This window comes from Rhincodon typus, chromosome 45, assembly GCF_021869965.1.
Source record: "Rhincodon typus isolate 14 chromosome 45, sRhiTyp1.1, whole genome shotgun sequence".
Taxonomy (NCBI): Eukaryota; Metazoa; Chordata; class Chondrichthyes; order Orectolobiformes; family Rhincodontidae; genus Rhincodon; species Rhincodon typus.
This window is the reverse complement of record NC_063376.1, coordinates 5325438-5347789: the sequence shown is the minus strand read 5'-3', so window position 1 is coordinate 5347789 and position 22352 is coordinate 5325438. Positions and strand designations below refer to the sequence as shown.

The 22352-nt window shown below is 43.2% G+C and overlaps 1 protein-coding gene across 2 annotated transcripts in view; it reads right to left on the bottom strand.

Annotated features, from left to right (window-relative positions):
• The window catches only part of epoa (erythropoietin a), a 49348-nt gene extending 28732 nt beyond the window's left edge, over positions 1 to 20616 (bottom strand). For both annotated transcript variants that reach the window (XM_020509723.2, XM_048620188.1), the window contains exons 1-2: positions 20119 to 20616; positions 8766 to 8896 (exon numbers count right to left, since the gene is read on the bottom strand). In XM_020509723.2, coding sequence (XP_020365312.1) covers positions 8766 to 8896; positions 20119 to 20197 — 210 coding nt within the window. In that variant the 5' untranslated portion in view covers positions 20198 to 20616. The remainder of the gene's footprint in view (positions 1 to 8765; positions 8897 to 20118) is intronic.
• Positions 20617 to 22352: the final 1736 nt, after the last annotated feature.

Sequence of the window (22352 nt, the reverse complement as noted above, 5' to 3'; positions counted from 1 at the left end):
TCAGACTTCTTGTGTGATTTTGCTACAATTCCTACCATAGCCCACATCATTCAGGTCCCTGGAAGATTCCACAAGAATGTAATATTTAATGTTTTATTTGTATCCCAGCACTGAAATGATAACGGCTGCATTCCATTCACCTTTGACTTCTTTGTGCACTTAGGTTTAATGATTTGTTTACGCAAACATTCAAATCCTTTTGTTGATCCATAGTTCTTAGTCTTTCCTTACTATTATGTCTTTCTTTGGATTCAAAGTCTACATCAGAAAGGGAGAGGACAAGGTGAAAATTCAGAGTGAGTTCAGAGCAAGTGGTGCTGAGTCGATGTGAACTAAGCTGCAGGAGTGGAAGCTGTATGCCAGTATTTGGGATGAAGAAGGATCACTGTAATTGGGTGGAAATGGGAGAGGGGGGAGAAAAGTCAAGGCCTATAGTGACTATCCAAGTGAGGAATGAATGCTTCAAACAGGAATTCTCTGGGTCACAAGGGCTCGACAGGGTCAATGCAGGAAGGAAATTTTCCCCTTGGCTGGGAGTCTAGGACCAGGGGCACAGTCTCAGAGCAAGGAATAAGCCATTCAGGATTGAAATTAGGAGGAATTTCTTCACTCAGACGGTAGTTAATCTTCGGAATTCTCCACCCCAGATGGCTATGGAGGCTCTGTTGTTGAATATGTTCAAGACAAAGAGCAGTAGATTTCTAGATATTTAAAGATATCAACAGATAATAATGGGAAATTGGCATTGAGGTAAATCAGCCATGATCCAGTTGAATGCTGGAGTAGGCTTGAAGAGCCAAATGACTCCTATTCTCCTTGATACTATGCTCCATCAGAACTTTTCTGGGGGAACCTAAAGACAATGTGGGCCTCAATGAGGTCAACAACAAAGTTGTAGCATTCCAGTTGGCCTGTAGCTGGTGAAATGTAACATAAGGAAAAGCCAGCAAAGGAGACATTGTCTAGCCACATGCTGGGGAAAGTTGCATCTGTACCAATCAACAGGTCTCCGTGAACCGTGTTGGGTTCGGTGCTGTTATAAGCCATGCTACTAAGGAAATAGACAGGATGTTAAATTAAATAGTGGAGAAAAAGGATCAAATTTGGGAAGATATGGTAAATCAAAGACAAAACAGAACAGAATTAATACTGGGAATGACAGACAGTGACAGAAAGGGGTAGAGAGTACACATCTAGGAATAAACCAACAGATGAAACTGAAATTTACAAGAAGAATAAAACTGAAGGTTCTACGTCTGAATACACATTACGTTTGAAATAAAACAGATGAACTGAGAGCACAAATTTAAATAAATATGATCTGGTAACTATTACAGATACATGGCTAAAGGATGACATGGATTGGAACCTGAATATTGAAGGGTACAGCATATTTAGGAAGGACAATATGTCAGAAAAAGATGGGCGGTGGCTGTGTTGGTGAATGACGGTAATAGCCCAACACAAAGGGATGACCTGAGTTCAGGAAATCAGGGCGTGGAAATGATTTATGTACAAATGAGAAATGATAAAGGCACAAATTTACTTGTGGGACTGATGTACAGGCTTCCTAACATAAGTTACCACACATGGTAGCAGACATTGGAGGTGGGGGACGGATAATGGAAGAAATAATGGGCATTTGACAGAAATGTACAGTCATAATCTTGGGCAGTTTTAATCATCATATAGACTGGAAAAGTCAGATGGGTAAAAATATCCTAGATGAGGAGCTCATAGAATGCTTTCACAATAGTTTATTAGTACAGTCCTTTCTGATGCCAACTAGACAGCAGGCTATACTAGATCTGGGAGTGTGCAATGAGATAGGATTAACTAATTATCTCATAGCAAAAGTGCCTTAGGTAACATTGACCATAGGGAAGTCAATAGAGATGTTGTGGTAGACATTTAAGGGGATATTACAGAATAGATACATTCCCACAAGGAAGACAAATTCTAAGGGATGGACACCACCTCCATGCTTAACTAGAAAGGATTAAGGAAAAAAAGACATATTTATGCAAAAACAGATGGCAGGTCAGAAGTTTGGACAGAATTTTAAAAAGAAATGACTAAAATGATTGTTAAGGAGAGGAATTTAGAGTATGAGAGAAATCCTGCCAGAAATATAAACATAGATAGTAAGAGTTTCTATAAATATTTAAAAAATAAGAAGTAACAAAGAGAGCATTGGTCCTAGAGAAAGTGAGTAAGCAGAATTAATAAAAGACAATGAGATGGCAGATGAATTGAATAGGTATTTTGCACCAATCTTCGCTATGTAGGATACAAGTAACAGCCAGAAGTAGTGATAAATCAGGAAATGGAATGAAGGAAGGAACTTGGAACAAAGGGTATCACTACAGAAATGGTACTCAATAAATTGTTGGAGCTCTGGGCTGACAAGTGATAGGGTCCTGATGGACTTCATCCTGGGTTCTTAAAAGAAGTGGCTAATGAGCTGGTTGCCACATTGGTTTTAATTTTTCTAAATTTCCCAGATTTGGGGACTGTCCCATTAGGTTGAAAGATAATAAAAAGGGAGGGAGATTGAAAGGAGGAAACTGCAGGCCAATTCGCTTAACATCTGTCAAAAGCAAAATATTAGAAGCTGTTATTAAAGAAAACATAGCAGGGCACTTAGATAGGTTCATGGTAATCAGGTAGAGACAACATGGTTTTGTAAAAAGGAGATCATGTTTAACCAATCTACTGGAGTTTTTTTGAGGAAGTAAAATGTGTTGTGGATAAAGGGGAACTGGTGATGTACCATACTTCAGTTTCCAACAGGCATTTGATAAAGTGCTACATCAAAGGCTATTGTGGAGAATAAAGTTCATGCTGTAGGGATAGCATAAAGGCATGGATGGAAGATTGGCTGGCTAACAGGAAGCAGACTATAAGCATAAATCAATGTTTTTCAGGTCATCAGGATGTGACAAGTGGTATGCCACGAGGATCAGTGCTGGGACCTCAAACCATTTACAATCTATACAAATGACCTGGATGCAGGGACCATAGGTATGATTACAAAAAAAAATGCTGATGACTCAATTACAGGTCTACAAGTAAGTTGTGAAGATGATATAAGAGGGTTAGAAAAAAATGAAGAGAAATGAGTAGGCAAAGAACTGGACGATTGGAATATAATGTGGAAAATGTGAACTTGTTAAGCATATTATATAAATGGTGAAAGATTGCAGAGCTCTTGCAGATGGATTGGGATGCCCTTGTGCATTAATTAAAGAAGGTTAGTACGCAGGAAGTTAATAGAATGGTGTTGTTATCATTTATTGCCAGGGGAATTGAATATAAAAGTAGTGAACCTGTGCTTCACACATGCATGGGTGAGACTATATTTGGAGTACTGTGTATAGTATCAGTTACCTTATTTAAGGAAGGATGTAAATGCGTTGGAAGCAGTTCAGAGAAGGTTTACCAGGCTAACACCTGGCTTGTCTTTTGAGGACAGGTTTGACAAGATCTGGAGAGTTCTGGATAGAGCGGTTGTGGGGATGATGTTTCCCCTTATGGGAGAATCTAGAACTGGGGTTCACTATTTAAAAATAAGTGCTTGCCCATTTAAAATAGAGATATGGCTTTTAAAAAAATTCTCCGAGGGTTTTTGAGTCTTTTAAACTCTCTCTTCCTGAAAAGGCACAGTGGAAGAAAAGTCGTTAAGGCAAAGCTGGTGAATAGATTCTTGTTCAGCAAAGCAGTGAAAGATTTTCAGGGGTTTGCTGGAGTGGGGACCTCAGGTTACAATCAGGTCAGTGGTGATCCTGTTGAATGGCACAGCAGGGTCCAACAGCCAAATGGCATACTCCTGTTCCTTGTTCGCATATTCACGTGTAGCCACACGGTAACAGGATATTGGGGAAAGACGGAGGATCATGGAAGAAAATGTTGTGGATGGGTGACAGATTAGATGTGGGGAAAATAGACAGCACTGAAACTCTGCCTCAACTTTGCAATCTGCATCAGTGCCAAGAGAATCTATTACTTTAAGTGCTGACAGGGGCAGCTATAATCAATATACACTGACATAGCAAATTCTAAGTTCACAAACATGTTAAACTACCTGAAAGCCTTAGTCAACTCCATGGGTCATCACAGACACATATCATGTTAATAATTCTCTGGTTGCAACAATGCACATTAGAACTGGAACCCTTGACTCCACACCTTTCCCCTGACCTCCTGTCTTCACAAATACCACTCCCCTACATATCCAGGAACCGATAAAAACCCCAAAACCATTTGTGCTACTATTCACTTACCAACTCCATAGTGACCTGTTCAACCCACCTTCTACCCGCCTTCCTTCTCTGCCCCATATAAAATAAACATTGGAGGAACATCTCCCAGCAGATATATGCTTTGAATCATTGAAGCGAACTTACCAGCAAGTTCCACCAGCCATCTGTGAAATTGCAGGCTTTGAAATACCACTGTGACAGTAGTCCATGCTAAACAGGTTCAGGATAAACCAGGGCCCCCATGTAACAAACCTCTACCAACAGTGCCTGAGTACAAACCCCTAATGCACTTATGGAAAGACACATTCCTGAGGAGTGTGCCTCCCACAGATTACTTGATAGATTAATAACCCTAAAGACAGCAAATAAGGAGCTATTACTCTGCTTTGGGGATTTACATAAATAGATAAAAGCAGCTGTTTCAGTAAAATCCAGAAGCCTACAGATGACTGTAAGGAATGTTACCACGCAAACGCTTGACATACTGGTGTGAGATTCCTCACTCAGTTATTTTGACAGAGCCAGTAACTGCTTTCACAACAATCAGGTTCAGCTTTAAAAGTGGAATCCAATTTAGCTCCCGAGCAATGGAACAGTAACATGAGTCATCGTCATTTCAGCATTGTCACTCAAAGAATGGCACTCCATCCTGGCAATGGTGAACTTCTATCTTGTTTTCCTTCTGCCCATACCCTTTATACCATCACTATAGCCCAGAGGAGCAGAGGTCAGGGGAGTGAGATTCTGAAGTGCCACAAGCTGCCTGGTTAGAGGGATACAAATGGACTGGCCACTTTAGTTCTCAGCTATTCATTTCTATCAGTAATGTTTATATTCCTCAAATTGCCTGCCATTGGGATGGGAGTGTTGGGCCCACTTTGGGCCACTTCCCAAGGTTTGTACACTTGATAGAACAACTGGAATTTCTAGGGGAAATCAGCCAGTACTGCTGCCAAGTGTGGCAGTGATTAAGAGGAGTGGATGGTTAGACAGTGCGAAGGTCTTCCACTGGGACACCTCAGGGGGAGGTGGCAGGGGTCAAAAGCAGATCCTGCCCCAAATTCGCCTGCTCATGACAAAGCCTGCTCTAAAGTCGTAAGTTCTGAGTTGCTGGGGTTGGAGGGTTTGAGCTACAGGGAGAGGCTGATTAGGCAGGAGCTATTTTCCCTGGAGTGTTGGAGGCTGAGGGGTGACCTTTATAGAGGTTTATAAAACCATGAGGGGCATGGATAGAGTGAATTGTCAAGGTCTTTTTCTCCCCTAGGTAGGGGAGTCCAAAACTAGACAGCATAAGTTTGAAGTGTGAGGGGAAAGATATTAAAGGGACCTAAGGGGCAACTTTTTCATGCAGAGGGTGGTGCATGTATAGAATGAGCTGCCGGACGAGATGATGAAGGCAGGTACAATTACTGCATTTAAAAGGCATCTGGATGGGCACATGAATAGGAAGGGCTGAGAGGGATATGGGCCAAATTCTGGCAAATGGGACTAGATTAATTTAGGATATCTGGTTGGCATGGACGAGTTGGACCGAAGGGTCTGTTTCCGTGCTGTACAATGCTATCACTCTATAAGCGTCATATTGGACTCAAAACATTAACTCTGTTTCTCTCCAATAGAGATGCTGCCAAACTGACCGAATTTCTCCAACACTGTTTTTGTTTCAGATTGTGCAAATTCTGTGCTCACCATGCTTTTGCGAGTTCCTTGCAAGGTGTTGATCATCTGATAGCTATACATGGCACTTCGCTGTTAGTCTAAAAGGTCAGTAGGAGTGGGAAACTGACTGGCTTTCTGCTGAGGTCAACTGAGCTAAGCCTATTGCAGATCAGAGACTGAGCTTTGGAACCTTTTCAGATCAATGTTCATCAGTGACTCACTGCTAAAATGCATCAGATTATAGAATGGGGAGTGGAGGAAGAAGTAGATTTTATGTGTGCATCTTCGAATGCATGATACCCTCTGAGAAACAATAAAAATTCTTACAGGGCTTGTCAAGGTAGATGCAGGATGGATGTATCCTCAGGCTTGATGCAGTCTAAAACCAGGAGGCACAGTCTCAGAGTAAGGATCAGGCCACCTGGGATTGAAACAGGGATGATTTTCTTTGCTCAGAGGGGTGACCTTTTGGAGTTGTTTACCCCAGAGGGCTATGAAAGCCCAGTCATGCAGTCGATTCAAGATTGAGGTCGATAGATTTTGGAACATTAATGACACCAAGGATATAGGAATATTGTAGAAAATTGGTAAAGAGGTAGGTGATCAGCTATGATCTGTTTGAATGCTGGAGCAGGCTCAATGGGCTGAATGGCCTCTACCCATTCCTATCTATGTTTCTACCCAGCAGAGGTGACCATTATTTAATCCCTTTGGAGCTGACAGAGATTACTGCAAAGAAACAACAAAGCAGTGTGGACATTTTTGAATCATTGGTAACATTTGTCCCCTCATGGGTCAGATAGTTGGAACTTAATCTGGGACGGCTGGTTGAATTTTAGAAATACAACTGGTTGATACCTTATGTTAGAAATCATCTCCTACCCCCACAAAATCTCCAGTAATAATGTAAATGATTTTCAGAGGAGGCGCGAATTTCTAAGGGGACTCTTCCTATCCCCTAGCATAACTTTGGTAAATCATTTGTGAAACCCTTGAGCTCCAGAGAAAACTGTATTCTCCAGGATTTCCAAGGTTCTTCCAGATTATACTGCAGATTTCCAAACTGTGCAAATAACTTCTCTCTATCCAGCATTTGCATTTCCCTTAATGTCTTGAAAGGTTTGATCATCTCACCCCTTAACCTTCCAGAGTGATTCAAGGAATGCAGTCCTAGATTATTGCCACTTAACGTGGTATTGGTTTAAACTAACAAACATATCATGTATCATGGCTACAGAGCAGATTCAAAGTTGAAGCTTGATATTGCTAGTTAATGTTATATCACAGGGCCTCATAATTTTAGGAGGGGTAGACTTTGGGTTAATTTTCCTTCATTTTTCTTGCCCCTTATCCTGAAAGCAATCGTTTTCCCTAGCATACAGGGTAATGTCACTGGCCAGTAATCCATGTGGCCAGGCTAATGTGACATCGGTTTGAATCCCACCACGTCAGCTACTGGATTTTAAATTCAAATCAATTAATCTGGAATTGAAAGCCAGTCTCAGTAGCAGTGACCATGACAACAATCATCACTTGTTGTAAAAACCCATCTGGTTCACTAGTGCCTTTGAGGGAGGGAAAGCTGCTGTTGTTACTCTGGCTTACATATCACTCCAGACCCACAGCAACGTGGTTGATGCCCACTGAAACAGGGATAAGCAACAGGTTCTAGCCTTGCTCAGTGACACCCACATCCCAGGAACAAATAAAACAAAATACATTAACAAGGGCACAGCTGCCCTGTGAAAGTTTTGCCTCAGAGCCCCCAGATTTTTACTCTGTGGCTGCATGAAACCGGAGGCTATAAAATAGGGTCATAAAGTCTGGGAAGTAGTGTACAAGGTTAAATTGCATTTCCTTGCACAGTGTATAGGAAACTATTAAACCCATACTCAATATACGTATAATGAATCATAGAATGACCTTGTTCTGTGCTGCAGTCACTTGACCTATAGATCTGCATTGGTTTTTCTCAATCTGCTCCAGTTCCACAACCCTCCAACATCTCTGTACTCCTCCAATTCTAGCCTCTTTGGCACCCCCCAGCTTTAGCAGTCATGTCCTTAGTTGCCTCGGGCCTAAACAAATCTGCCTCTCCCTCCTCCTTTAAAACCTATTTCTTTGGTCAAATGTTTGGTCAACCACCTTAAATTGGTTTGATGGTTGCGTTGTAAGGTTTTCTTAGGTTCTAATGCATTGAGTAACAGACCACAAATTTTGTTGACATGCCAATAATTCATAGCATTATAGAATTCCTACAGTGTAGCAACAGGCCATTTGGCCCATCGAGTTCACACCAATCCTCCGAGGAGCATCCCACCCGGACCTATTCCCTCACCTTATCCCTGTAACCCTGCATTTCCCGTGGCCAATCCACCTAATGTGCACATCTTTGGACTGTGCGAGAAAACCGGAGCACCCGGAGGAAACCCATGCAGACACAGGGAGAATGTGCAAACTCCACACTGTGTGTTGCCCAAGGGCAAAATCAAACCCAGGACCTTGGTGCTGTGGGCAGCAGTGCTAAACACTGAGCCACCGTGCCACCTGAATTCTTGATTTATCCTAGAAGTTACCCTTCAATTAAACTGTTATCTCGACCCTGAACTCTTTCTCAAGTGTCCCAAATTGGAAAAACAGCAAATCAGATCACAAGTTACACTGGAAATCATTCGACTTTAGCAGATTCTATGCAATGCAGTGAAAGGTGACTGCAGCATTGAGTTTCCAACCCTCCGCTGAAGCTCTGGATTAACATTCACATCAGATACCAGACCTAAAGCCCAATTAGAAATCATTGCATTACACTATAAACAAGCCACACACATGCACACAATGGCATACCGTTGAATCTGCAGCATCCTTTGCTTCTCTAATGTACTTGTCCAGCACTCTGATGTCACAGATGGGGTGGAGTGGAGTCGACTTTGCTGGCTTTATATAACCGAGAAACATCACCAGGAGTGCAAAAAGTCCTTGGATTGGAGGAGAACGAGAAAAATAAGAAAAAAAGAACAGCAGTTAACATGAAATACAAATTTGTGACAAACCTAGGTATAAGTATACAGAAACAAAAACAGAAGTTACTGGAAAAGCTCAGCAGGTCTGGCAGAATCTGTGAAGAAAAAGTCAGAGTTAACGTTTCGGGTCTGGTTGCCCTTCCTCAGATATCCCGGACCTGAAACGTTAGCTCTGATTTTTTTCTTCACAGATGCTGCCATACCTGCTGAGCTTTTCCAGCAACTTCTGTTTTTTGTTCCTGATTTAGAGCATCCACAGTTCTTTCAGTTTTTATAAGTATACAGAAACCTATGAATGAGTAAAGGGCTTAGGGTTGCTGGTGCCTCATTGCACACCACGCAGGGAGACGTCAAACAGAGGCCAAGTGTTCTGTTACTGGAAGACATGTAAAATCAGAGAAGGAGTCATCTTACCCTGGAACCTTAGTTGAAGGCCATCTGGAAGATGTGGGCATTGCTGGCAAGTCCAGTATTATAGGAAGGTATAGGCAAGATGGTCAGATGGCCAGATCAGGGGCCTGAAAGGTGTGAAGTGATGCACTTTTGGAGGAAGTCAAGACAAGGGAGTCCTCAATGAATGACAGAACACTAGGAAGTTCGGAGGAACAGAGGAATGTTGGAGTACTTGTCCACAGTTTCCTGATGGTAGCAGGACAAGTTCGTAGGGTAGTACGGAACACTTGCCTTTTTCAATTGTAGCACAGATTTTAAGATTAGGGTGGTCATGTTGGAGCTGTACAGAACTTTGGTTAGGCCACAGCTGGACTATAGGAAGAATGTGATCACACTGGAGGGAATGCAAAGGAGATTCATCAGGATGTTGACTGGAATGGAGCATTTCACTGGAAATGCTCGGGTTGTTTTCATTGGAGCAGAGAAGGTTGAAAGGGTAACTGACAGAGGTGTATAACATTATGAGAGGCCTGGACAGGGTCAATAGAAAGTCGCTGTTCCCTTAGTTAAAACGTTGATAATGAGGGGGACATAATTTTAAAGTGAAAGGCAGAAGGGGATTTGAGGAAAAACCTTTTCACCCATGGGGTGGTGGCGGGTCTGGAATGCACTGCTTGGGAGGGTAGTTGAAACGGGAAACCTCACAACCTTTAAAAAAGTTATTTGGACAAGCACTTGAAGTGTCAGAACATTCAAGACTATGGGCCTTGTACTGAAAAGTGCAACTGGTGTAGGTAGTAGTATATTTTTGGTATCACAGACTTGATGAGCTGATGGTCCTCTTCCAGACTCTGTGATTCATGATGCTTTTAATGACTGAATGTAAATCAGTCTACTGTAAGTCTACGAACTGGCAATCAAACATGGACCAGGATGGTTGAATCTATAATACATCACGTAAGATTGTGGAAGATTTCAAATCAACAGGACTAGGATTGTGGGAAGCCTGACTCAGTGGGTTAGAATACAAACCTTCTACCTCCAGAAATCTATACTGGGTCCATCATCTTTCTGTTGGCTTCCATGAATTTAACACTTAGACATACATATGAATTAAGCCCATCAAGCCTGCTTTGTTATTCCTGATCTAATTGTGGCCTCAACTTCAATTTCCCTCCTTCAGCCCCAAATGATGTTAGATTCCTGATGAACAATGCAGTCATAGAAATGTACAGCACAGAAATAGACACTTCAGTCCAACTCATCCATGCTGATCAGATAACCTAAATCAATCTAGTCCCATTAGCCAGTATTTGGACCATATCCCTCTAAACCCCTCCTATTCGTGAACCCATCCAGATGCCTTTTAAATGCTGGAATTATACCTGCCTCCACCTCTTCCTCTGGCAGCTCGCTCTATATACACACCACCCTCTGCGTGAAAAAAGTTGCTCCGCAGGTCCCTTTTAAATCTTTCCCTTCTCACCTTAAACCTATGCCCTCCAGTCTTGGATTCCCCCACCCTGGGGAAAAAATTTTGACCCTATTCACCCTATCCATACCACTCATGATTTTGAGTTTCTATAAGGTCACACATCAGCCTCCGACACTACTGGAAAAATAGCTCCAGCCTATTCAGCCTCTTTCTGTAGCTCAAACTGTCCTCTTAAAATATTCAAAGATCTGGCTTCCATTGCATCTGGGATAGAATTGCACAGACTCACGATCTTCTGAGTGAAAGAAATTTTCCTCATCTTTGTCTTAAATATTTTCAGTCACCCAGTTCCAGTCTGTCCCACAAACATCCTTTCAAAATCCAGCCTGAGAAGATCCTGCAGGGACTTACATGTCTCAATAAGATCACCTCTCATTCTTGTCAACTTCAATGGATACCGGCCCAACCTGTCCAACTTTTACTCATAAGATAAACTGCCCTAACAGAAGTGAAAGATGCTGTCTATAATTAAACACCATGCACTCCTCTATAAAAAGGGTGAGACTCTGAAGCAGATCTTTTTATGGTCATTTCTATCATTTGCCAGCTTTCTCTGCCGTTTAGTTTCACAGTGACCTTGCAAATGTTACTTAACTCTCAGTTTTCCACATTCCCTCAGCATGCCATGATACACTACATCTCACCTTTTGTCACCCAGTAACCCTTTCATGAAAAGCTGCCCACATGGACTCATTTCTTCCTCTGTTGTCTCTTTCATTCAGTCCGTCCTGTGGATTGAATTAACTCATGGCCTCTGCTGGATCAGTCAAGCACTAAGAATTCCATGTTGATGGCATGCATGTAAAAAAGTTTAGGGAGGTAGCAAGGCAAGGGGTGGAGAAAGCGACAATAACTACATCTGCAGATCAAGCCAAGGAAGACAGACTAAATTTGGCAAATGGAAAAATGTTGAGCAGGCCAAACTCCACATCCAAGTCGTCAATGTACACCTCCAGTTGGCAATTTCCAAATTACATTTTGATCCATCTCATTACATCTTCTACCCACCTGTAACTAGGAGCCTTGACACTGGAAAATGCAGGAATTTTGCAGGAATTCAGTCAATGATGATGAAGATTCCCGTGTGGTGTTATTTTAATGCCTGACTGCACCATTACTACTGGGCAGATCGGGCTAACATCATATCCATTCTGTCTTTTACATACTATGCTTTTGAAACCTTTGCCATGATCATGTGATATACATATAAGCAGCCATTTATGCTGTTACATTTAACGGCATCATCACAATACATCTTCTTAGCTTCCAAGCACCTATCTTCTTTTCTCTCCTGAAACTGCTACTTCAAAACACAATAAAGTGATTGCTAAATTTTACATCAGAGGCTGATGGATAGGTGGAATTTGCTGACTTTAAAATAGTTTTGGGAAGCAGTATCTGTGAGGGAATTTCAATGTTGCTGCTTCTGATTTTTGGTCAGAACTGTGAATATTGCGCACATTCCAAGAATTAATACAAAAGTAGAAATCCTCTAATTCTTTTCTCCTGATGCATATCTTGCTTCCACTTGGATGCAACTGTGCTATTCATCTCAGTGACTCTGGAAAACAGAAAAACTAGCTTTTCACCAGGACACAGGATAGAAGTGTTGGCAAAAGCTCTCACTTGCAATTCCAAACCTCTGTTGCCCGAACTCTTAGCCAAACAGGGAAGCAGGGTGAATTCAGTAAAAGACTTAGTTTATGTGTCTACCCTCTGAATCTCCTCACATCGGACTGTAGCTGACTTAGCAGTGGCCCCAACTGGCGACTATGTCTGCAATAATCTAGACCCTGAAGCTCTGCAATTCTAATCTAAATCTTTCTTAACTCACTTCTTATCTCTTTCATTTAAGACCCTAGCTAGCTATCATTGAACCTCCTTCTTTGTCCAGGGTGCAGCTCCAACAACACTCAGGGAGTTTGACACCATCCAGGAGTCATGATATTCCCCACATCCACCGTCTTCAACATTCACTCCCTATGCCACTAATGCACAGTGGCAGCAGTGTGTCCCATCTACAAGGTTCACTGCAGCAACTCACCAAATTTCTTTGACAGCATCGTCCCAACCTGCACCTTCTGCAACCTACAAGATAAAGTCAGTGTAGTCCCTAAGGACCATAAGATGCTCTGTGATTGGAGAGAGAGCTGACTGGTGACAAGTTTAACCTGACGGTCGCCGTACCTCAGATGAGAGGTGAAGCCGAGAAGGGGAGATCCTCATGGTGACTTTAGCCAGTACAGGAATCAAACCCAGGTTGTTGACATCACTCTGCATCTCAAACCAGCCATTCAGCCAACTAAGCTATCCACTCTCAAGCTACCTAGAAGAACAAGGGCAGCAGACACATGAGAACACCACCATCTGAAAGTTCCCCTCCATGCCACACGCCACCCGAATTTGGAAATATTTCACCATTTCTTTGCAGTCATTGGGTCAAAATCTCTAAAAGCACTGTGAGTTACCTATACTACATGGACAGCAGTATTTTAAAGGCACCTCAAATGGGCTGTATAAGGGGCAATTAGGGATGGACAATAAATACTGACCTAGCCAGTGATGACCAAATCCCAAAAAAGAATGGAAACTTGAAGGTGCAACAAGGACGACTGAAACTTCAGGCTTCAGGTCCTTCAAGGTTAGAGGGAAAGAATGCAAATTAGCTAGAGTTTCCAATCTAATTGTCACTTAGTCCTAGCTTCATTGTAACCATCCCTTCTGGATCCAGAGATTCTAGTTTCAGATTCCACTCCATACATTTGCATTGAGGCTGACACTCCCACTCAGGGGCAAGGAGAGAATTCACATTCACTGGTGTTGCTCTTTGGCCAGGACGCTACACAGCTAGCACAGTGCCCCCCCCCCCCCCCAACTCCGAGTGCTCTGGGCTCCAGTTATTTGCCAAGGCCCTGCCTCTAGCAGCACCACTGAGGGACTGCTGTACTGTTAGAGGTGCAATCTTTTGGAAATGACTTCAACCTAGGACGGCACAGTGGCTCAATAGTTAGCACTGCTGCTTCACGCCGCCAGGGACCTGGGTTCGATTCCACCCACAGATTACTGTCAGTGTGGAATTTATACCTTCTCCCCGTGTCTGCATGCATGTGCTCCGGTTTCCTCCCACAGTTCAAAGGTGTGCAGGTTAGGTGGCATGGCCATGCTAACTTGCCTAATAGTGTCTAGGGATGTGCAGGTTAGATGGATTCGCCCTGGGAAACGCAGGGTTACAGGTGGGTCTGGGTGGGATGCTGCTCTTTGGAGGGTTGGTGTGGACTCGATGGACAAAATGGCCTGCTTCCACATTGTAGGGATTCTATGAAACTGAAGCTCTGTCTGCTCTCTAAAAAGGATGTTAAAGAAAAGTGTTACAGAGATAGTAGGAACTGCTGATACTGGAGAATCTGAGATAACAAGGTGTAGAGCTGGATGAACACAGCAGGCCAAGCAGCATCAGAGGAGCAGGAAAGCTGACGTTTCGGGTCGAGACCCTTTCGGGTCGAGACCCTTCTTCAGAAAATTTTCATCCAGCTGTGTTCATCCAGCTCTACACCTTGTTATCTCTGTTAAAGAAACATCCCATTTTGAACAAGAACAAGTGGGAGACTAGGAGATTTCCTCCTGGCATTCCGGTCAATAATCATCCCTTAATCACCATCGCTATAATAAATAAGCTGATCGTGATTACATTGCTGTAAACGGGAACTTACTGTCCACAAATCATTGCCACTTTTTCTGACATGGCAACAGCTTCCGAAAAGCAAAACAAAGAACTACGGATGCTGGAGATCTGAAAAAAGCAAAATTTCTGGAGAAACTCCGAAGAAGGGTCACTGGACTCAAAACATTAACTCTGTTTTCTCTCCACAGACACCGACAGACCTGCGAGTTTCTCCAGCTATTTCTAGGTTTGGAAAAGTATTGCTTTGGCTCAATGCAAGGTTCTACAGGATTTGACTAAGGTCATGAAACGTGCTTAAGGAGGCTGGCAGCAGGATAAGGTCTAATTGGTCTGTGAAACTCACTTGCTCATGCTGGCTGGTGGACTTTGTGTATGGGCAGTCACTGGTTAACCCACTGTCGTGGTGTAACACCCGAGCCCAATCCCCACCATGCCTCATGTCCACACGCAGACACTTACAAATCAGGGTCCCTCGTCAGCAGGCAACCACAGAGAACTTGGCTGATTTCCACATACACTCCTGACTAAACCAGTGAACTGACGCCAACCATCTTCCCCCAGTTTTCACCCTAGCTAGCGCCATGGGCGAAACTGTGAAATGTTTGGTCTGAGCATCTTAGTTCTACACCGGGTCGCACACTGAACCAATGAGCTATTAGGGCAAGAGTCACGTTTTGTAAATTGACCGACAGTGAACTCTTTCCTTCTGTGTCTGATCTGTCACAGGAGAAAGAAATTGAAAAGCAGACACAGTAGAGAGAGAGCTGTTAATTAAGCTCCCCAGTGACTGCAGGTTCAAATGCTACTCCAGCCCAGAGCTCCACAGAGACACAGAATTGTTACAGTGCAGAGAGACCCATCATGTCTGTACCAGTTCTTCAAACAGGTTCACTCAGTGACATTCTCCCACCTTCTCCTCATAACCCTGTGCTTTCTTCCTTTTCACATTATACTCCAATTCCCTCCTGAAAGCAGTTATTGGATCTACTTGCACCACAGGCTCAAGCAACACTGTCCAGACCCTCAGTACTTCCTTTGAAAATAAAAACCTATTTTTTACCCCCGCATCGCTTTTGCTTCTTTTACCAAATGCTTTAAATCTGTTCCCTCTCATTCTCAAACCTTTCATGTGTAGAAACAATTACTCACATGGGAACTTCCTATGCACGTACAAATTAAGAGCAGAAGTAAACCACTGGGCCTCTTGAGCCTGCTGCACCATTGAATTAGATTGTGGTTGATCTGACTGTGATCTCAACCCCACATTCCACGAGCAAATAACCATCAATTCCCTTGTTAGTCAAGTATCAATCTTCTCTGCCTTAAAAATATTCTATGACTTCGCCTCCTGCATGCTTTTGGGCGAGAGTTCCACAGGCTCACGACCCACAGAGGAAAAATGCGACCTCGTCTCCATCTGAAATGTAAGACCTCATTTTTAACCTGTGTCCCCCCACCTAGTCTCTCCCACAAGGAGAAAACATCCTTTAAGCACCTGCCTTGTCACATCTCCTGTGTGCAAATTGGCTGCCATGTCATCTAAAAACAAACTCAAAATGCTTTAAAGAAAAATTAATGAGTTCCTTGGCTCAAGAATATTATGGGATGCCCTGAAGATGTGAAAATATATTACAAATTTATGTTCATTTTCCCAAACGAATTGATTGTATCTACTGCTTGTGCACCTATGCAACTGCTCATCTCTCCATGCACCTTTCCTTTCTGCCGCTAATTCTACAAACACTTAAACCCCACTAAAAAGCATATGTCCTGAATGGCTGTTCAGGAACTTATGGAAATCTAGCCAAGCTCTCCATCCAACCTACCACACGCACTTCAAAAGGTTTTTGTCCAGGTTTGCAAGTTCCTCCAACCTCTGCACAATCCTCAACCAAGGCTGGGTGAGGCATTCTCACCTCTGAATCAGGAAGCTATGACATCCAGAGGGTTGGGGGGACAATGAAAATCCAGGCTGGCACTGCCAGTGCAATGCTGAGGTAGTGCATCAGCCATGCCATCTTTCAGGTGAGATGTTCATCCGAGGCCCCATGTACCCTATCAAGTGGCTGCAAGAGATCTCAGTTTGAAGACGAGCTGAACAGATCCTTGTGTACTGACCAGTATTTGTCCCTCACTTGACATTACTAAAATAGACTATCTGCACGTTAATAAATTCACAGTCTTGTTGCTTACATTATGACAGCAACAACATTTTTAAAATGTATTCAATTGGCTGTATTGCACTGAAAGAGATATCCTGAGGTTGTGAAAATCGCTATGCAAATTCAAGGCTTTTTTTTTAGCTCAACAGTCTCGTCTGTCGGCCCTTGGCTATCCTCATTGCTCACTCCACCTTAGTTTCCACACTGCCTTCCTAGCAACCATGCTTTTGCTCTGAATCTCACCTACCTCGAACTGCCCTGCTCCAGCAGCTGATCATCCTACCCAAGCGACAGCTCATGGAAGACTCTGCGTTTTGCCTGATGAAAACGTGATATAAAACAGAAGGTGTTGCCACATCAGGAAATGAAGCTCGGCCCCTTCAACATTCCGATAAGGAATTGGGTTCATGAAGTACTTACGCAGAGCAAGCGTCAGCTGCTTCAGGGATAGTGTGGAGAGATGGATGGTGCTGCTTTAATCGAGGGTGCTAAGTCGCAATAATGTTTTCTAATGCAGAGAGTGAGACAGACTGCAAAATCCATTTGGACATGTGGAACTGTGTTCAGTCTTTGAGGCAACAAAATACTAGACGTTTTACACTGCAGTGAATGAAACCCCTTCTTAATATAACAATCCAAAATGAAAACCCATAGAGATTTCATCCTTGTCATCTCTTGGCTCCTGTATATTGGACTCAATGTCTTCACCTCTACAATCTTCCAGCAAAATATGTTCTTCTGCACGGTCCAGCACTTTTGTCCACATTGTATTAGCCTACATATCTCCCCTCCAGCTTCACACCACCACAAGTAACTTAGCTTCCAGCCGCTGACCTCTGTCCATTTGTTCTTTTGTTCTTGAGCAATGAGGAGTACGGCACAGGAATGATCCCTTCGGCCCTCCAAGCCTGTGCCGATCATCATGCCCTGACTAAACAAAAATAAAATCAAACCTTCTGCCCTTATTTGGTCTGTATCCCTTTATTCCCTCTCTATTCATGTAACCATCCAGATGCCTCTTAAATATCAGCAACGTGCCTGCTTCCACCACCTCCTCTGGCAGTGCATTCCAGGCTCCTAACACTCTCTGCGTGAAAAACTTTCCTCGTACATATCCCTTTAACTTTTGCCCTCTCACCTTGAATGTGCACCACCTTGTAATTGAAACTTCAACTCTGGGAAAAAGCCTCTGACTATCCACCTTATCTTTGCCCCTCATAATTTTGTAGACCTCTATCAGGTATCTTCTCAGCCACTGTCTTTCCAGTGAAAACAATCCTAGTTTTTTTAACCTTTCCTCATAGCCAATGCCCTCGAGACCAGGCAACATCCTGGTGAACCTTCTCTACACTGTCTCCAAAGCTTCCACATCCTTCTGGTAATGTGGTGACCAAAACTGCACACAATACTCTAAATGTAACCTAACAAGGGTTTTATATAGCTGCCCCCTGAACCATTGCCTTTTACTATTTCACAGAATCTTACAGCCTAGCAGAAAGCTGTTTGGCCCATCGTGTTTGTACCAACTCTTTAAAAGGGCTCTCTAAATAGTCCCAATTCCCTCACTCTTTTGCCAAAACCCTGTCATTTTTCTCTCCTTCAAGTATTTATCCACTTCCCCCTTTAGAAAGTTCCTAATGAATTTGCTTCCACTGCCCTGTCAAGCATACTTTTCAGATCTCAATAAATTGCTGCATTAAAAAATCCCTTATGACCCTTCTGGGTCTTTTGCCAATTGTCTTAAATCTGTATCTGTCTGACTACAAAATCTCCTATCAAAAGCAACAATTTCTCCTCATTTAGTCAATCAAAACCCATTATGATTTCAACAGCTTCTATCATTTCTCTATTCTGACGAGAACAATTTCAGCTTCTCCACACAACGATTTCCCAGGCAATAATCCTCCTTCGCATCCATCCCTTTCCCAAAAAGCTTCTTCGGGATTTGATGTGTCGTCGGTCATATTCCCCTGTTTTGTTATTCCAAGGTGATCCATCTGCCTTCCCAGGTGGAACTGAATGGTCAGAAAGGGAAGTATTTGAGGGGGAAAAAAGATGTTGCCTAGCCAACATCGCCTGCCAGAATGAAACGTCAACAACCAGATTAGCAGATCATTTCTTCAATTGCCTTCGCAACTGTGGCTCCAGATTTGAGTCTCACTCCAGGGCTCAATGGCCAAAAAAAAAAGGTGCGATTATAACATGACCAAACAAGTTGTTTACCAGCCTTCAAATTCTCTTGCAGGTGGCAAAACTGGAAGAGTCTCCCAATCAACCCTGCTTGATGTGGAGTGGCATTCCTCATTATTATAGCCTCTGATTTTAGGCTAGCAAGCTGTTCAAAGGAAAAGCCAGCTATGTAAACATATAGTTTCATCTACCCTACAAAGCCGTCTATGTCTTTACAACTCTCCCAAAGATAAGCTTTTGAAGTCCTTTGGAATTGCGTTGATGGTTGTATAAATCAGAACACAAGAATGAGGAGTATGAGAATTCCAAAGAAGAGATTGAACATGTTAAATCTGTTTGGCTTCCTGCAGTTGCTGCCAGACCCACTGAATTTCTGCAGCACTCTCTATTTTTATTGCAGGGCTATAGAGTACGCCATTCAGCCCTTGAGGGGCTTCACCATTCAGTACAATCATGGCTGATCTGATTATGGCCTCAGCTCCACTTTCCTGTCTGCCCTCAATAATCCTTGATTCCCTCATGGAGCAAAGATTTATCCAACTCAGCTGCCACTGTTCTCCAGAGAAGAGGGCTTCAAAGACTAATAACCCTGTGTGAGAAAAAAACTTCGACTCATCTTCACCCAATTTTTAAGCTGCGTCCCTGGAGACTCCCCCATGAAGAGGAAATATCCTCTTTGCATCCACCCTCCAAGTTTCCCTCAGGATTTTGTGTTTCAATAATGAATTTTTTTTTGTTTTTCTCGCCCACTGTTTGTCACCTCCACACTTTGGCACTCAGTACTTATTTAATCCCATGAAATGGGTCGTCTAAATATAAACTGTTGTTGTCACATCAAAGCAAGACTTGGCAGATCTAGACTCAGCCCACCTGTCCAAAGTTCAGCGCTGGGTTTTCATAGGAAAACTTCCCAAAAACTGTCTTTTAAAACAGCCTTGATACACCCTGAAGCCACAAAAAGGCCAGACAGTCTCTCTTTTTCGGCTTTTATTAAGCCGTAAAGATTAAGTTTGCACAGGTGATTGGCCATAGCCTTAACAGTCGAAAGCACAGACTGACAGCGCTTACAATAAATATGGGTAAGAGAAGGGAGTGTGTGTCTGAGAGATTGTGGGTGGGTGTGTGAAAATTGAGTGAAAGAGATTGAGTGAGGGTATGTGAGTGACTATAAATGATTGGGAGTGTGCGTGTGAATGAGAGAGTGAGTTTAATAAAGACTAACTCTCCAGGAAACACTTCACTCCGAACCGCTTACCTGATATCCCCATATCCAAAACTTCATAGTCCTCTGCGATTACATTTCTTGAGCTGCCATGCGCGAATCTGTTTCCCATTGGAGGATCAGAAATTACTGCAAACCGTTTATCTCTCAGTTTTAACTCCAAATTGTGCTTTCTGGAGAAGGTGTTGGGGGGTAAGTTTGTCTGGAACTCTCCCTCCTTCTAGTCCAGAGATACACATAGACGGTCTCCGGAGATGCAGGTTAAAGAAACGATGGGACAGTTTCAAGGACTCCCGGAGGGTTGTTTCTGTTCTGATTTCTGTCTCTGCCTGTCAAAAGCAAACTGCACAAGGAGCAGAACCTAGGCGCAGCCTCTTCTCTCTCTCTTTTTCTGGAGTTCTTGAGAGTCGCGGGGTGGGGGTGAATTTAAAGAGGAGACATGGAAGCCAGGATTTGCCTCGGATATCCGAGCACTGCTCTTTGAGACGCCGAACTCCCTTCCCACGCACCTCGGAGCACGATTCCAGCCAGGCCCCCAGCGCTTACACAAAACACGTGTCCGAGGGCAGCTTAATATACAAGCTTCTGAAAGTCTTTCACTGGGAGAGTGTGCAACAGAGGTATCCAGAGGTATTCAGCCTCCACTCCTAGCCCCACGCACAACATAACTTTATAAAATTGTGCGTTCAATTCTCCATTTATAATTACAGATTTATTTGACATGATACTGATTCTTAAAACAAAACTTTCGCGAGATGTGGGCGTCGCAGGCAAGCCCATTATTCCCCCATTCCTAACAACTCCCCAGAAGGTTGGTGCTGAGCTGCCTTCTCTAATTGCCTCTCAAGGTGGTGGTGGTGAGCTGCCTTTTTGAAATGCAGTAGACCCGAGGGAGATAACAAGGTGTAGAGCTGGATGAACACAGCAGGCCAAGCAGCATCAGAGGAGCAGGAAGGCTGACGTTTCGGGCCTAGACCCTTGACCCAGAGTGGCATTAGGAAGGAAAGTTCCACCATTTGAGCCAACAACACTGAAGGAATGGCAGCACAATTCATAAGAAATAGAAGCAGGAGTTGGCCATCTGGCTGGTTGAGCCTGCTCTGCCATTCAATCATGGCTGATCTTTTCATGGACTTAGCTCCACTTACCCTCCTGCTCACTTTAACTCTTAATCCCTTTTCTGTTCAAAAATCTATCTCTGCCTTAAAAACATTCATAAGGTAGCCTCAACTGCTTCACTGGAATTCCACAGATTCACAACCCTTTGGTTGAAGAAATTCTTCCTCAAATCAATCCTAAATGCTCCCCACATATTCTAGGAGGCTGTGCCCCCTAGTTCTAGTTTCACTCGCCAGTGGAAGCAATCTCTCTGCTTCTATCTTATCTATTCCATTCATAATTTTATATGTTTCTATAAGATCCCCCCCTTATTCTTCTAAATTCCAACAAGTATAGTCCCAGTCTACTCAATCTCTCCTCATAAGCCAACCCTCTCAATCCCAGAATCAACCCAAACCTCCTTCGTACCCTCTTCAGTGCCAGTCCATCCTTTCTCAAGTAAGGAGACCAGAACTGTACACAGTACTCCAGGTGTGGCCTTGTTAACATCCTGTACAGCCGCAGCATAACCTCCCTGTTTTTAAAACTCTGGCCCTCTAGCAATGATGGACAATATTCTATTTGCCTTTTTAATTACCTTCTGCAGCTGTAGCTTTGTGATTCATGCACAAGGACACCCAGGTCCCTCTGCATAGTAGCATGCAGCAAGTTTTCACCATTTAAATAATCATCCATTTTGCTGTTATTCCTACCAAGATGGATATCCTCATATTTGCTAACATTGAACTCCATCTGCCAGACCCTTGCCCATTCACTTACTAGGATGGAATGTGCCTTGGAGGGGAACTTGCAGATTATGGTGGTCCCATGCATCAGCCACCTTTGTTCTTCTAGGTGGTAGAGGTCGTGGGTTTGGAAGGTTGTACATTCTCATTGTTCTACACTATTTGCAACATATGTGGTGGAGAAAAGTACATTTTAACATGTAATATGGCTCACATGATGTTTCCTTGTTACATCTAACTAGATTGTTATGGTCTGGATAACCTGAGACTTTTCAGAGTCTTGGTTACAAGGGCCTTCCGGTTTCTACCCATTTTAATTCCCCCTCCCACTCCCCTGACGACATGTCCATCCTTGGCCTCCTACACTGTCAGAGTGAGGCCAAATGTAAACTGGAGGAACAACACCTGATATTTTGTCTTGGA